This window comes from Bidens hawaiensis, unplaced genomic scaffold (genome assembly GCF_021521415.1).
Source record: "Bidens hawaiensis isolate Kalapana, Puna unplaced genomic scaffold, B.hawaiensis_p1.1 tig00012328_1, whole genome shotgun sequence".
Classification (NCBI taxonomy): domain Eukaryota; kingdom Viridiplantae; phylum Streptophyta; class Magnoliopsida; order Asterales; family Asteraceae; genus Bidens; species Bidens hawaiensis.
In genome coordinates this window covers 619,501-637,026 of record NW_027492003.1, presented here as the reverse complement: position 1 = coordinate 637,026, position 17,526 = coordinate 619,501, and the positions used below count along the sequence as shown (strand labels likewise).

At 35.8% G+C, this 17,526-nt stretch overlaps 2 protein-coding genes across 2 annotated transcripts in view; both read left to right on the top strand.

Moving 5' to 3' along the window:
- LOC143540742 (TMV resistance protein N-like) overlaps positions 1-17,526 on the top strand; it is a 118,337-nt gene that overhangs the window by 15,234 nt on the left and 85,577 nt on the right. The window lies entirely within an intron of this gene.
- Positions 8,763-15,575, top strand: LOC143540748 (TMV resistance protein N-like). The gene is made up of 2 exons (XM_077033729.1): positions 8,763-9,314; positions 14,609-15,575. The coding sequence occupies exons 1-2, from the start codon at positions 9,106-9,108 to the stop codon at positions 15,573-15,575; spliced, it is 1,176 nt and encodes a 391-aa protein (XP_076889844.1). The 5' UTR covers positions 8,763-9,105.

The window sequence follows — 17,526 nt, the reverse complement described above, 5'->3', positions numbered from 1 at the left end:
TCCGTGAGAAAGTTAACAGGGGCCTCCTTTTTAGCAGAAATCCCTGCCCGTTTAAGAACATCACACAGAACATCCCTAACCAGATCATGTCTGTATTTAAAGCCAGACAATTCTTTGCAATGCACCGCATGGTCACCAAAAGAATCCAAACAGACCTTGCGACAAATTGGGCAAGGTTCATCCGTCGGGAACATAGGGATCATTAACCGGTACTTAAGGATAGCCCGATACTCCAAACCGACATACGTTGGCCTAATCTTTCAATGGGGATAGCCGTTAGAAAATCCTGAGCCCGAGGAGCCCGAAGGCATTCAAACACCGCCTTTTGGCGAGGGGATAGATCAAACTTCACTTCTAAACTCTAAACTCTTAGTTTTTAAATATTTAATTAATAAAACATTAATTTCATTTCGTTTCTGGATAACAAACCTCACAAACATACATAGCCTGTTCAAAAAGTCGGCACAAAATTTCTTTTTCTTCTTTTAATTCTAGTTTATTACAAGCCCTTGTTAATTATTTGAAGCTGCCAATTTAGATCAATATCTATTAATATCCATTAATTGGTATCAGAGCTAGGAATGTGTGTTGATCGAGCAACAATAATAGTAGTGTAAAGTCCCTAACAACTTCGGTCCGTTTAGTTGGGCAACAGGAAATGAGGTGAGTTTTTAGGTTCAACCCGTTTTTTTTATCGTGTGTTATGTTATCGGTGATTCTTTCTCGCCAAGGAGGATAATTGTAGTGAGGGGCTCGATTATTTTTAGCGAAAAAACCTATAGGCATGTCGTGGAAGAAATGAAAGGAATTCATTTGGCAACACAAAAACACTGAATAATGGGTAATTGTTGTCTTTATTAGTGGTTGATATTAGTGTGGGAATATCAAGGAAGAGTGTGTCTGGACAACAAAACTGCAATCAAAAGGGGTTATAAATCGAAGACGTGTACATGATTGGAGACAAACGTATTGCGGTTGTTAGGGAGAGCAGTTCACTCGCGTTTCATGTTCCAATTCTAACTTATACCAACTATACCATCTGGGTTGTGATTCCCAATGTATATGGGATTTGGGAGGTAACTGAACAAGGGACCGATATTGATTCAAGGAAGAACAATGTGGCAATAGCATATTTATTTCAAGCCATAAAAGCTCGTGTTACAAGTTTTGCTCAGTTCACTAGTGCTAAAAAGGTTTGGGATGCTTAGAAGACCTGTTTTGTTGGTGTTGATGGCTTACGGATGGGTGACTACAAACACTCGAATAAAAGTTCAAATCTCCGAAAATGAAGAACAACGAATTTCTTAATGACTTTGCTTGGAAACTTAGCCAACTTGCGTCACAAGCAAGTAATATAGGGCCACGACTGAAAACACAAGGTTGGTTTGGAAAATTTTAGGTTCTGTACCAGAAAAATTCGATACGTGTGCCCAATATTGAGTAGTGTGCTGATAATGTCATTTAATTAAGAAGCAATGGGAAAATTGAATGCCTTTGAGGAATGCCTCAAATAGGACTCACTGCTCACGAGTCGATTCCGATTCGAACAAGGGTGGGTTCGAGCTCAAGCTTGAAATTAAATGAGGCCGCTCACCTAGGCTCAATCTCGATTTTGAAGTTACATGGGCATTATATCGAACAAACGAGCCAATCCATGACATGATAAGTTTCAGGGGCTTCTTAACTTTGTCATAATGACAACATAAAAAATAACATGTTAATCCGTACAATTTTGTGAATATTTGTTTCATTTGAATATAGTTTTGCATGACATGCTTCACACACGACGTTCTGATCACCACTAAAGGAAAAATTAGTGCTGACATAAATATTTTAAATTTGATAAAATTTAGAAACATTGATAGGCATGAGGTGACATGTCGAAAGTGTTCGCAATCTTTTCTTATATTTAAATAGTTGAAGGAAAATAGTTAATTTGCCAAATCCCGAACCTTATAATTATTTTCAAAAATGCCCTTGAAACTAAATTTGAAACCCGAATCATGTTTAAAATTTTAACTTTTATCTGTTTGATATTTTCAAGTCAACACTTTGAATCCATAACAAACTTGACGATGAAAACTCTATTTGCATTCTCAAACTTTTAAAAATACTCGAATTTCTAATGTTTGACACGTAACAAATTTTGACCTAAATGTAGTTTACTTGTAGCAAACAATATATTTACCAACTTTTGATCCATAACAATCAAATTTAAGTTCCACAAAAGAACCCAAAACAACACTTGATAAAAAAAACTAAGAAATTAAATATGATAAACTTTGTTATATCTAAAAGTGATTGGTATATACTATCATTACATTTTAACATATATATAGTTACTAAATTAACTAAAAAAATAAATGGATAGAAATAAAGCTTATATTTATATATTATAAATTTATATGACAATTTACAACAACAACAACAACAACAATAACAACAACAACAATAATAATAATAATAATAATAATAATAATAATAATAATAATAATAATAATAAAAGAGATATTGATTTAAAAAATAATGAATCGACTTTTAAGCACATATATATAATTTAATGATTAAAAAGTTACTTTGTAAATTGAAAGCATATACGAGTTTTGTTTTTCATTACAATCTTCTACAATATACATAGTACAATATGTTAATTATAACATTTAAAATTATATTATTTTGAGTGTCTGAGAAACATGGTTTTTTGTTGATTTTTGGATTTCATTAAGTATTTTGGAATATATAGTAAACTAATATGTTAATATTTATTTTGTAAAAATGTGTGTATATATATATATAATATAATATAATATAATATAATATAAATAGAGTGTAAAATGAAAGTGAATAATTATTGACCTATTGCATATATTAATTAAGGTCAATTAAGATCTTAGTTCCATGCAAGGTGGTGGAAACCTTAGAGAAGATTATGAAGAGATTCTTTTGGGGAGGGGCTAATAATGTTAACAAGATGCATTGGGTGGCATGGGAGAGGGTTACTCTTCCTAAACACATGGGAGGTCTCGGTATCTCTAGATTGAGAGATGTTAACAACTCCTTGCTTGCAAAATGGGGATGGAGGTTTAAGACGGAGAAGGATGGTCTTTGGTCCAAAGTTGTGGAGTCTATGCACAGACAAAGAACTGGCTGGGAGTTGGTCCCGGTTAATAAAAAATATACGGTGGTTTGGAAAAATATTGCTAAATTCGTGAATAAATTAAAGCTAGAAGGTAGTAAGCTTGAAGATTTAAATAAAGGTATGTGGGGGTGATGGGAGAACAATTAGCTTCTGGTCGGATAATTGGGTGGATGGTGGCATATAGTGGTGTGTCCTTGAGGCGTCTCTCCAGGTTGTGGAGGGCGTCTGTGTTGTGGGTTTGGTTGGTTGTTTTATAAAGTTTACAGTTCAAAAAATTAAGATCTTAGTTTTGGTAGGAAAAAAATTATAAGAATTAAGCAAAAGATGACACGCGTCCACAATTATTTTACTTTATTAGAATATGTAGATTTAATTAGTAGGTTTTATTGTCTAAGTTTGAGTTTATCTTATATGAGTTAAGGATAAACATAGGTTTTATACGTTAATCTTTTAGTAGTTTGTTAATAGTAATTAGTAGGAATTTAAGTCATAATAAATTAGTAGGAATTTTAGTTTATAATTAATAAAAGTTTAATTTCATTTCTGGGTAAAGCTCACAAACATAGTTTGTTCATCGCAAGTCCTTGCTATGTATTTGGAGTTGCCAATATAGATCAATATCAGTTAATATCCATTAAAGTACTTCACACATTTGAGTGATAGTGAAGCATTGTAATGTATATATGTTAATTAAGTACTTCATGGCAGGATATGGGCTAATTACCCCATTTATGCAATATGCAGGAATGAAGTTAGACTCATCAAAAGAATTTGTAACGACATTTCATATAAATTGCTTAGGGTGATGCAGCGTTTCGAAGCAAGTGTCGCAAAAGCGGACACATTCCAAACTGGCTTACAGACCCGTGTGCAAGAGTTGAAATCTCTTCTAGAAGTTGGGTCAGGAGGTGTTTATATGGTTGGAATATGTGGGATGTGGGGTAGTGGTAAGTCTACTATCGCAACTTCTGTTTATGATGAAATATGTCTTGAGTTCGAAGGGTGCTGCTTTGTCAAAAATGTAAGAGCCAGATCAAGATCAATGTATGGCTTGAAAATGTTACAAGAAGAAATTCTCACAAAGGTTCTTAAAGTAAAAGCGACGATAACGGACCTTGAACAAGGACAAGAGATGATGAAGACTGAATTATGCAAAAACAATTTTCTTATTGTCCTGGATGATGTAGACCACATTTACCACCTAGAGATGCTAATTGGATCAACCACTTGGTTTGGTAACGGGAGTCGAATAATATTCACTACTAGAAACCAAGATCTGGTGAACGCTCACGGTGCTATCACGCATAATGTGAGGATGTTAAATGATATAGAGGCTATTGAACTCTTCAGTAAGCATGCATTCGGGAAACGTTAACCTGTACAAGGTTTTGAGAAGGTTTCACTAAAAATGGTTTCTAAATTAGGCGGGCATCCATTAGCACTTATACGTTTAGGCTTTTTTCTAGGTGGCAAAAACATGGGTGAGTGGATGAGTATCTTAAACAGAATTGAAGATATCCTAGTTGCTGAAATTCTTGAAAAGTTCAAAACAGGTGATGATGGAGTTAATAGAGATATTTTCAGTCGGTTACCTATTTGAGGGGGCTTGAGTCATGTTGATGCTTTTGCCATCAACTTATTTAGATGTTTGTTATATGGCCAATATGTATGTTTGGGAATACAGCCTGTGATGAACATGGAGATGATTCCATTGCTGAAAACACTTTGTAATTTGTAGCACATATGAAACAAAATTTTTTATTTTGGTAAAAAATGGGAGGAAATGTGAGAGGAAAATGGCTTTTAGGAGGGAGAAATTTTTTTGTGTTTTTGGTGATCGATGTATTGTCGGCTCTTGTTTTGTGACAACAAAGTTTCGTCAGTGTTCTATTATTTCAATGATGTAACTAGTTTGCAGTCTCTAGAGGGAGTAAAATGAAGCTATGACTTTAGTCTTCCACTTGGATAAGGCCCCCAATTTACACCAAAAAACATTTTTTTTGAACAACCAAATTTTTTCCATTTTTCAGGCTTTTACTCATGTCTCAAGTGAGACCGGAACCGACAACCATTTGTTTGTATATCATACACCTTAGCCACTGAACCATGCTAATGATTGTAACTTGTAAGACCAAAAACATACTAAATGATTAAATTTAAACCAAAGTTGGACAAAAACATACTAAACGATAAAAGTTATGTTTGAGTTATTTGAAAAGACAAACATATTCATGACTAGTTATTTAAATTTTCTTTGTAAATGTACAATTCAAAATGGCCTCAAATTCTCATTTTGTTTTGTTTTGGGCCTTCAAAAGGGTTGAGTCGACCCTACTAGTATGAATATTTTATTTAGGATTTGATATTTGAGATGACAGATCTCGTGAAAAAAGTTGTTACATTAAATCAAAGATGTACTTGTCTGTCTAGTATTATTTAAAATTTGTCATTTCAAATGGTAGATACTAACTTATTCACACTAAGTCTGTCATTTGATATAGTGAAACTCTAAAGAAACTTTCATGTTATTAGACAAGAGATGAAACACATTTACAACTTTTAGGATCCGTCATTTCAAATACAAATCACCTACAAACCAAAGTCATTAAATTTCTCTCCTACAAACCATTTGCCCGCCCCCCTTATATCTATTCCTATTATAAAAAAAATCTAGACGAAAACTCTCATTGCTGTTACTGTTGTTCTTTTCTTATATTTACTTTGTAACATGTACGTTTTCTAGCTGCGTTAAAAGTAACGGACTACCTTTAAATCGTGTTAGACGGCAATTTAGTTATATTTGCTATAGATTGTTTAATGATAAAATGTTATATTTGGTACGGATCGTTTAGTGAAGTTGTTGCTTTATATTGCAATATGCTCCGCCACAAATTAACCCTCATCAGCGGCTTCATATTTCCGTCGATTTTATGAGCATGTCATGGTTTTGGTGATTTAGGTCCTGGCCAAAATGTGCGGGCTGGAGTCGGATCCTGTAATTCATGCATGTTACGATTTAATTTGGCAGGAGTCTTAACTATCAATAGGTTTAGTAGTTAATATGTAATAACGGTCACAAGAGGGTTATGTCTTAATCCTCTCTCCTTAAAATCTAACTTTTTGTTAACCGCACCTTTCCATTTGCTACTCCACCCCCCCCCCCCCCCCAAAAAAAATAAAAAAATAATAATAAAAAAATATGTATATCATTGACCTTAGGAAAGTAAAGTATTCTTCTATATCATTGACCTTACAAAGGCTCTTTAATTTAACAAGGACCCAGTCATGATTCAAATCCGAGTGGCTCTAAGATTGATTTGCACATGAAAGTATTCTTGTATGTTGTGACGTATTTAATTTTTGTGACTCTTTTTAGTTTCTCCTTGTAAAGTTCTGATATTTAGGGGGTGTTTGGCCTAGCTTTTTAACAAAACTTATAGCTTATTTAGCTTTTTTTATAAATAAGCTTCATTTGGTGTTTGGTTTAGCTTTTTTAGCTTAGGCTTATAAGCTTATATAAGCTCATTTGAATAAGCTTATTTAAAGATGGTTTTTTAGCTTATTTGATAAAGCTTATTTGTTTAAGGGTGTAAATTACTCATTTGTCCTTAAATGGTGGTGAATTAGTAATTATTACTCTAACAAATTAAAAAATGATGGATTTAACAACTTATTAAGACACATAATTAACTTGTAGAATATAAGCTAATCCAAACACTTAAAAAAAGCTTATAAAATGATAAAAAATAAGCTATAAGCTAATTTTTTATATAAGCATAAACTTAAAAATAAAAGCTAGGCCAAACACCCCCTTAGCTTGAGCTTGTTCTTGTATGCAGATCCGCATGAAAGTATTTGTTATTGTTTGGAATATCCATGTTGAATAAGTCTGAAGTAACCTCCTTTTTTTTAATAATATTTTTGTACGTATTTTATTGTTTTTGTTTATTGAAAGAAAATATTCTGAAAAAGAATTTGTATTTACTAAGCTATAGTGTATAAAATAGTACATGTACATTAACTGAGCTATCGTTATCTTAATCGTGTCATTTATGTTACAGAGCTGTAGTGTATAATATATTATCAAATAATAATAATAATAATAACATTGATCCAAGGTAAGCTTTAAACAGATCCAATCTAGAACAAAACCTTTCAGGTTCATTACGTTTTCAAGCATTGCTTACCAATGTTTAATGAGCGTAAATGAACGTCCAACAATGAAGAAGGTCGTGGAACAACTGCAGAAAGCTTTGGATAACCAACTAGTAAGTTTTTTTTTTCATTTCATTTTAGCTTTAAAACCTTTACTAATCACTTTTTACTATAACAAATTCAATTTAAAAAATTCCCTAAGACTAACCTCCGGAGTTGAATCCTTTTGTTTGGTTATATGTCATAGGCATCAACTGGTCGATGGTCGGATTATCTCGACTTTGCTGCTCATCGCCAAGGACAATCTGCAAGGTATTTTCTGAATCTGATTTAAATATTTATTAATATGTAGATTTATAACTTTTACAAAGTGTAAATAAAAATATGATATTTGAAACATATATATGTTAAGTGCACCCTTTCCATCTTAACAAGGAAACTCAGCATCGATTTAATATATATTATTATATGATTTCCAGTTTACTGTTAAAATCCAAACCACTTAAATGTTTATATTTTTATTTTGAAAATACTAGGCAAAGGTATTGATTGTGTGAATTTTTTATTCTCATTTACTTCTAAACTCTTATGTCTATGTTCGGATGACTTGTAGTATTGAACGTTTATATAGCGCTCTAGAAGTTTGTCTTGTTGCATTTTAGTTGTTGACGAATGATTTATTTTATTTAGATGTAAACTGAAAATTATATAAATAATACAGTATTGATGCATAATTAGTAGTATAATATAATTATAAGTTACAATAACATTTTATTATTTTCTTAACGATGAATGGTACTTCTACTCTACTTTAGACCAATAATCCTAAATTTATCCATTGCCAAGGCTTCAACTTGAGGCTCTCCTTTAAAAGAGATGTCTCTCTACCAGGCTAGCTAGCACTATTGACAACATTTTACTATTAATACCTAAATATCCTTTTATTAAGTACTCTTTGTTAATGTGGAAAATGCCAATGATTCTCAACCAATTAGTTGAGAGAAGACACCAAGAACTTTATTTAAAAGGGAAAATATACAGTTCAAGTCTCATCCATGACAATATATACGGGTTCTAGGTTAGGCCCGGGTTTTTTCTCACCTATGTTGGATTCTGCTTGAGGCGGTCTCTACGTCAGAACTGATCATGGGATAGATTGATGACGAGCTTTTCTCCACGGGCGTGCTAGCCTAACATCCCCGGTTCTATACTCGGGTAATGATGATAACCATGTGGACCAATGGTCCGTTAGTGATCCAAATGACCATTTAGAATTTATTTTTATTGTTGAGAAAATGAGTATTTAAATAGAAAGCTGCTTCTTTTCTTGTATTTCCTATTTTAATAAATTGAAGTACATAAATTATAACTGTTGGTAATAATTTCCACTGTTCAATTTCATTTGTTGTGTATATATCGTTTCGTTTCAAAAACATTTCAGAAAAATTATGCATTGTACATTTGTCACATCGTTTTAAACCTCGTATACATGGATTTCTACAATACTAATTCCAGACTACTCAGCAGGTCATTGGCGTCCTCTTCTCAGTCGATTCCTTCATCTTCTCATTGGATATGGTTAGCTGATGTCTCTATTAGTTCTAGACGAGAGAGGCACAAGACATTTGCAGATCAACTCAATGATGCTCTTGAACGTCAGCAAATCATCACTTACGAGTCCTATGGAACAAATCCCGTGGGTCGTAAGAAATCCAGTAATAAAGTTCTTAAAAACTCCAGGATAGTCATCATCGTATTCACAAAAAAACTATATTGATTCTTCTAGCTGCTTGGATGAACTTACGTTTATTATGGAAAATTATACGACTGATACCAGAGGGTCAAATGTTATACCTATTTTCCATGGGGTGGAACCCTCTGAAGTAAGATCACAAACAGGTTATTATGGAGAAGCTCTTGCCAAGCATAAGTTGAACAACAAGATAAAGAGGGAAGTTAACTCTTGGACAAAGGCACTTGCGACGGCAGCTAGCCTTTCTGGATGGGACATGACAAATGGGTAATTATTTTCTTTCATTTTCTTTTACATGTATATGGGACGTGACAAATGGGTAATTATCGACTTTCCTTATCACACAATAAGCAATCCCAAACACATTTTTAACTTTACAAATCATGTTAGGATGCTCTAAGTAGGCTTAAATTAGAAATCCCCAAACACCCATAAGATTTCATAATCCACAATTCAATTATGTGTACACACACTTTGAGTATATAACATATGACATATTTTCCTACATGGTGATCGTTATAAACATGGTCAGAATTTTATAGTCAAAGATGTCCCTATAAAGTGTGACACGGCAACACCGAAAAAGAAGGACAAGAAGTCAAAGTGTGCTCCTAAAGTATAGGAGATGGTCTTGGTGTTCTAGAATGTTTATCTGTTTATTTATCTATAAGTTTGTTTTGTATTTGAAGTCAATTTAGTCTTCCGTATTTGAGTCGGTTAATAACGTATTCCTTAGGGAACAAGATAGTCTAGTATAAATAGAGGTCAATGTCGTTTATATGTTATGCGTCTTGTAATCAAGTTTGTCTTTGATATAATAAAAAGAGTCGAGGGTTGTCTCCCCAAATCGGCGTGTTCGAGTACGGTTTATTGCTCGATTCACTTCGTTTAATTTAACAAGTGGTATCAGAGCCTCGTTTAGGCTCGTATAAGAACGCGTACAAGGTTCAGAAGGTGCGTTTGAAGCAGTAGCAGGTTAGAGGAGGTCTACGCTTGATTTCAAGAAGGTATCATGGCTGATCTTGAAGTTACCAGTGGGATGAGGAAGCTTAATCAATCAAACTACAACACATGGTGTACTTGTATGATGTCGTATCTACAAGGACAAGATCTGTGGGAAGTTGTTAATGCTTTGGATACCGTCCTACCGAGAAACGACGTGAACGGGGCAATCGGTAAGTGGAGAATCAAAAAGGGTAAAGCGTTTTACGTACTCAAGACAACTATTGAAGAAGAACTGTTAGAACACATCAGAGACCTTCAGACACCGAAACATGCATGGGACACCTTGGCAGCCTTGTTTTCCAAGAAGAATGATGTCAAATTGCAACTGCTCGAGAATGAATTATTGTCAATAACCCAAAAGGATTTGACAATACCACAATATTTTCATAAAGTGAAGACCTTGTGTAGGGAAATCGGAGAGTTGGACCCTGAAGCAAGGATCGGGGAGGCTCGGATGAAACGAATCTTGATTCATGGGTTGAAACCCGAATACCATAGCTTTATCGCTGCGATCCAAGGGTGGCAAAACCAACCAACGATTGGTGAGTTTGAAAAACTACTGGGAAGTCAAGAGGCTCTAACTAAACAGTTGAGCGAGAGTCATGTTTAAGCTCCGGTGAAGTCTGAAGAGGAGGCATTGTATGCCGGAAGAGGAAGAGGAAGATCTCAGGCTAATGGAGGTGCCTATAATCGAGGTCGCGGTGGCAGACAGAGAAATTCGCAACCCCAAAGAAACCATCGGGAACCAGAAAAAGATCGAAAAGTCAAAACCGATGACAATAAATCCTCGCAAGATAGGTATTTCCTGTACCCATGTTATAATTGCGGTAAAAAAGGGCACATGGCTCGTGATTGTCATAGCCAACCAGTCGGGCAAGGAAACGCGGTTGAAATTCAAGATGAAGAAGAATGGGATGTCGAGGCGAGGTATGCACAAGACGAGCATGTGTATGCTCTAACCGCAACTACTACTCAAGATCAAAGTAACAAGTTTGATGAGTGGATAGTCGATTCTGGATGTTCGAACCATATGACCGGTGAAAAAGGACAATTAAAAGACCCGATCAACTATGGTGGTAGCCGTGTGGTGGTGATAGCAGACAACTCGAGACATCAGATTGCTCATATCGGAGATGTTCAATTCCCGCCAAAGAGAAACGGTCACAATCTAGTGCTCAAAGGTGTCTATCATGTTCCAGGTATGAAAAAGAATTTATTATCGGTTCCTCAAATTACCGAAACAGGTCGATACGTATTATTCGGACCAAAAGACGTAAAGATATTCGAAAAATATGAAACCAAATCAATCCCAGTTATTGAAGGAAAGAAGTCGGATTCTGTTTATGTTCTCTTGGCCGAAACCGCATATGTTGAAAAGACAATAACTAATGAAAATGCCGATCTTTGGCACCATCGTTTAAGTCATGTCGGATACGACAAACTAGAGCTTATGATGAAAAATAAACTCGTAAACGGAATACTGACGTTCCCGGTACATAAAGATGTTGTATGTGGTGGTTGTCAGTTTGGGAAAGCAAGCGAACAACCTTTTGAGCGATCTAAATACCAAGCCCGTGTCCCTCTTGAGTTGATTCATTCGGATGTTTGCGGTCAAGTGAAACAACATTCCTTTAAGGGAATGAAGTATATGATCACTTTCATTGATGACTTTTCTCGGTATGTTTGGGTATACTTTATGAAAGAAAAATCTGAAGCGTTCGAAAAATTCAAAGAGTTTAAAGTCGAAGCCGAAAGTAGAATTGGAAAAAGTATATGATGTTTAAGATCGGACAACGGAGGCGAGTATGTGTCTCACGAATTTTCAAAGTATCTAAGAGATCATGGAATTGCTAGACAAATCACGTGTTCCAATACACCGCAACAAAATGGTGTCTCAGAGAGAAAAAAACGACATCTGACGGAGGCAGCTGGAAGCATGATTCATGATAAAAACGTGCCAGGGCAGAGGCAATTAGTACGGCAGCTTATGTGATAAATAGAACCCCACAGCACGGTCTAAAATACATGTCTCCGTTCGAAAAGTTAAAACAATGTTAGACCGAATGTCAAACATTTTAAAGTTTTTGGTTGCGTGTGTTACGTGTTTATACCAAGTCACCTACGTCACAAACTTGAGAAGAAAGCAACCAGGTGCATTTTTATCGGGTATGATCAAGAACGTAAAGGGTGGCGATGTTGTGACCCGGGCACCGGTAAATGCTATACATCTAGGAATGTTATTTTCGATGAAGCCTCGTCGTGGTAGTCAAGAAATAAAGAAACATTACCCGATTCAGTAGAGTTAAATGAAAGATTAAATTCATCTATGTTCAACATCAATCTACCTGATGAAAAAGATGACAATGAGAATGAAGAGCAAGAAACGGTGACACCAGAAACGTTGACACCAGATGTTAGCGACCATGCGAATGAACGAGAAGATTTCGACGATACACCATCAGTTAGAAGGACGAGTCGAACAAGAAAACCAAATCCTAAGTATGCTAACATGGCTATAACAGTAGACGAAGCCAAAGAGCTGGAACCAGAATCTTTTCATCAAGCATGATTGAAACAAGAGTGGGTAAATGCAATGGAAGAAGAAATTTGTGCATTGAAATCGAATCAAACTTGGGAGCTCGTTCCTAAACCAAAGGAGGTCCAACCAATTTCGTTCAAGTGGGTTTACAAAGTGAAACGAAAAACAGATGGAACGATTGAGAGGTTCAAAGCTCGGTTAGTGGCCCGTGGTTTTTCACAAAAGTACGGTCTAGATTATGAAGAGACGTTTAGTCCGGTTGCAAAAATTACTACAATTCGTATGCTACTCGCTCTAGCTGCAAGTAAAGGTTGGGATTTGTGGCAGATGGATGTAAACAACGCGTTTCTATATGGTGACTTAGACCATGTCATATACATGGAACAACCGATAGGCTTCGAAAACAAGGTACATCGTGATTATGTGTGAAAACTAAAGAAAGCGTTGTACGGTCTAAAACAATCGCCAAGAGCATGGTTCGGTAAAATTGGCGAGTTTCTAGAACATAACGGGTTTATGAGTACCCCATCAAATGCTAGCTTATTTGTTAAAAAGGAAGGAGACAAAGTGGCAATAGTATTAGTGTACGTCGATGACTTGGTTATAACAGGTGAACTCAAAGAGGTTATTGATCTAGACAAAGCAAATTTAAGAACAAGATTTAAGATGAAAGATCTAGGAAGGTTAAAGCGCTTCCTAGGACTAGAGGTGGAATATAGAAGTGACAGTATTGTTTTATGCCAAAAGAAGTATTCAGTTGATATTCTTAGAAAGTTTGATATGGTGGATACCAAACCTACCGTCACACCAATAGATGTTAATACCAAGCTGCTCTCAGATGAAGGAAGAATGTGTGAGGATGCTACTGTGTATAGAAAGATGGTTGGTAGTCTAATTTATCTAACACTAACACGACCCGATATTGCGTTTTCGGTTGGAGTGTTGAGTCGTTTTATGCAAGAGCCAAGGGTGCCTCACTTGCATGCCTTGCGAAGGGTATTGAGGTATGTGAAAAACACAGTAGACTATGGAGTTAAGTTTAAGAGGGAGAGTGATGCAAAGTTGAGTGGGTTTTGTGACGCCGACTACGCGGGCGATCCAAATTGCCGAAGGTCAACTACGGGCTATGTGTTCTTAATGGGAGAAAGCGCCGTGTCCTGGTGTAGTAAGAGACAGCCAACGGTATCCCTATCTACTACCGAAGCCGAGTATAGGTCAGCCGCAATGGCGGCTCAAGAGATGGTTTGGCTTGTGCAGTTGTTGAAAGATTTGAACCAGAAAGTGGATTACAAAGTTAAGTTGTATTGTGATAATATGTCAGCAAAACAGTTGGCTGAAAATCCCACGTTTCATGCTCGAACAAAACACATTGAGGTACATTATCATTTTATACGAGAGAAAGTCTTGGAAGGAGACGTCGAGATGTTATATGTTGATACGAACATGCAAGTAGCTGATGTGTTAACAAAGGGGTTACCGAGTGTGAATATTCGAGAATTGTGCAAGTACATGGGATTGGAAGATGTCGGTGTTGAGAGGGAGTGTGACACGGCAACACCGAAAAAGAAGGACAAGAAGTCAAAGTGTGCTCCTAAAGTATAGGAGATGGTCTTGGTGTTCTAGAATGTTTATCTGTTTATTTATCTTTAAGTTTGTTCTGTATTTGAAGTCAATTTAGTCTTCCGTATTTGAGTCGGTTAATAATGTATTCCTTAGGGAACAAGATAGTCTAGTATAAATAGAGGTCAATGTCGTTTATATGTTATGCGTCTTGTAATCAAGTTTGTCTTTGATATAATAAAAAGAGTCGAGGGTTGTCTCCCCAAATCGGTGTGTTCGTGTACGGTTTATTGCTCGATTCACTTCGTTTAATTTAACATAAAGTACTTGCATTATTCAAACTTTTCATCGGTTAAGCTCTGTTCTAAACTTCTAATGTAAAATCTATGGTGCATCTTGTTTTGAATGCTATTACGGTACTTCATGGGTATATACTTCTTTTTTACGCAACGTGCAGGAACACGACGGAACACATACAAAAGATTGTTACCAGAATTTCAAGTGAACTGCTTGGCTTAATGCAGCATTCCAAACCAAGTGCCGAAACAAGTGCTGATACAGGCCTAATCGGTATAGATGCCCGCACGCAAGAGTTGAAATCACTTCTAGAAGTTGGTACAGGTGGTGTTCTCAAGGTTGGGATAAGTGGGATGTGGGGTAGTGGTAAGTCTACTCTCGTATCTTCTGTTTATGATACCATAAGTTATAAGTTCGAAGGTTGCAGCTTTGTCAAAAATGTTAGAGACAGATCAAGAATGCATGGCTTAAAAATGTTACAAGAAGAAATTCTCTCTGATGTTCTGAAATTAAAAGTGACTCTAAGTGACAATGATCATGGAATAAACTTAATGGAGACAAGATTATGTCAAAACAGTGTTTTAATTGTCCTTGATGATGTAGACCACACTGACCACTTGGAGATGTTAGTTGGCTCAGATGAGTGGTTTGTTGATGGAAGTCGAATAATATTCACCACTAGAAACCAAGATCTTGTGAATACTCGCAGTTCTCTAGCACATAATGTGAGGATGCTAGATGTTAAAGAGGCTGTTGAACTCTTCAGTAGGCGTGCATTTGGGAAAAGTGCGCCTGCACAAGGCTTCGAGGAGGTTTCACAAAATATGGTTTCTAAATTTGGTGGGAATCCATCAGCACTTATACGTTTGGGCTCTTTTCTACATGGAAAACACATAAATGAGTGGACGGGTATTTTGAATCGACTAGAAGGTAGACTGATTAATGAAATTCTGGATGAGTTTAAAACTCCTGATGATGGACTAGCCAGAAAATTCTTTCCTACGTTTGTTACTGAAGGGGAGAAAGCGGTTTCGTCGCGGAGCTCGTTGTGTTCAATTACTCCTCCGTTTCTTACTGAAGAGGAAGAAGCAGTTTCGCCGCGGTGCTCATGGTGTTCAATTACATAGATGTTTGTGATCTCACACGATATATATGAGAACGAAGTTTGTAGTGAACCGAGTCTATTGTATTAATATGGAGATGATTCCATGGCTGAGAACTCAATGTTATTTGTAGTGGAGACTTGTATTTATTCATTTATGGAGCACATTTACGGTTGTTTGTGTCTTATAATTAGTTATTTCTAACTTTGAAACATGTGTTTTATTTGGTTTTTATGTTTTCTCTTGGAAAATTACGTTTTTTACCCCTTAAATGGTTATTTAAATCCTACTACTGATACACAAAGAGTGGGCTGACTTAATTTGGAACATCAATTTGCCAAGGTCAAACTTTGAGTGCATCTTCACACTCTTGGATCCGATTGATACAAAACACCATTATTGAACGCAAAACTAGATGATGATCACTTCACTAGTTCATTACACGAAACAACCTTATATAGGCAGCAATTACAACGGAAATAAACGACTTGTAGTTCATTACACGAAACAACCTTAAATAGGCAACAATTACAACGGAAATAAACGACTTGAGTCAAAATCCTAACAAACTTAATGATAGACTTGGTTAACATGAACGTGCTAAACAAAACACAAAAAAATGCTTCTAACGGTCACTTCTGATTTGAATCACACTCAACATTCTCTAGTGATTCAAACCTCCTTACTCCCAATGTTTCTCTTAGATAACAAAACTGATAAGCTCCTAGTACCAATTTGTTAGCAGATATGCAAGTTGTTCTTGAGTGTGACATGATTTCAAGTTCACTTGATTATCTTCTACCAGATTTGTAATATAGTGATACTTGGTATTTCTGTTTGGTTAAAGTTAAAGGAACGTACAAGTACAAGCTCCGTTTGTGTTCGTTTACAGGTCCACTAACAGTTATAGTATTATTGTTTTCTGGACAAAAGGGTTCTGGGTCGACCCAACCCGGCCCATTATAAGTGCTACGATCTGCCCTTATGATTCAGGTATCGGGAGGAGTAGATAGTGAAGGCCGTCCGGTAATGGTTGTAGTTGGAGCACATTTTCTTCTTCGGTGCCTTGATCTTGAAAGATTTGTTCTTTATGTAGTAAAGGTAAGAATGATATTTTGACTCTTTTTTGGTCAACCTATGAGCATTAAACATTGTTTGAAATTGTTAATATTCAGGAGTTTGAGCCCTTAATCCAGACGCCGTATAGTATTGTGTATTTTCGCTCTGCCACATCTTTGCAAGTGTGAGTTCTTATTTCATATAATATATATTGGATTGTTTTGTGAAATATACTGTGTAAGTGTAAAAATAATGAATTTCCTTAGCTATAGTACCTTTTATTAATGGCAAAATTAGGAGACCTTGTGAGTTGTGACTATGGATATATCTAAAGTTTTATTTTTAACAGGTATGGAAAAACGCTGTATACGCTGACTGACTTCTGCAGCTTTTCAAATATGTACCTCATGAGCAACTAACCGACCTGGATTACCAAGGCTCTTTAATTTAACAAGGACCGGGTTATGACTCAAATCCGAGTGGCTCCAAGATTCGTGATTTTTTTTTAGAATGGGGTATATATGAGATTTATAATCACTTGGGGGGCTGGCTTTGTTTTTTAATCATAAATAGGGTAGTAGTTTTTAATAGTGGCGAATAAGAAATTTGGTATAGGTGTGTAAGAGAATATAAGAGGGTTGTCAGGTGAGAGAATGTGATTTGTATTTAATAGTGACGAATAAGATTAATTTCTTTTGATAGTGGCAAGTAAAGTTAATTTCGTTTGATAGTGGCGAGTAAGAGTGAGGTCACGTGACCAGGTATCGTTAGCACTTAGTAGTGGCGAATAACCTTAATATCTCTTAATATTGGCGAGTAAAAGGCTAGGCCCTGCTTGTATTCTACAGATTTTTTATATTTCATAAAATACTTTAAAATTTTATTTTTTAATATTGTTATACAAAAATGAAACCTA

What these genes read in the sequence shown, in the direction of transcription:
- LOC143540748 (XM_077033729.1), top strand. Translation starts at nt 9,106, where the DNA reads ATGGAAAATTATACGACTGATACCAGAGGGTCAAATGTTATACCTATT. An exon ending in GGATGGGACATGACAAATGG is followed by an intron (nt 9,315 to 14,608) that starts GTAATTATTTTC and finishes CGCAACGTGCAG; the next exon opens with GAACACGACGGAACACATAC.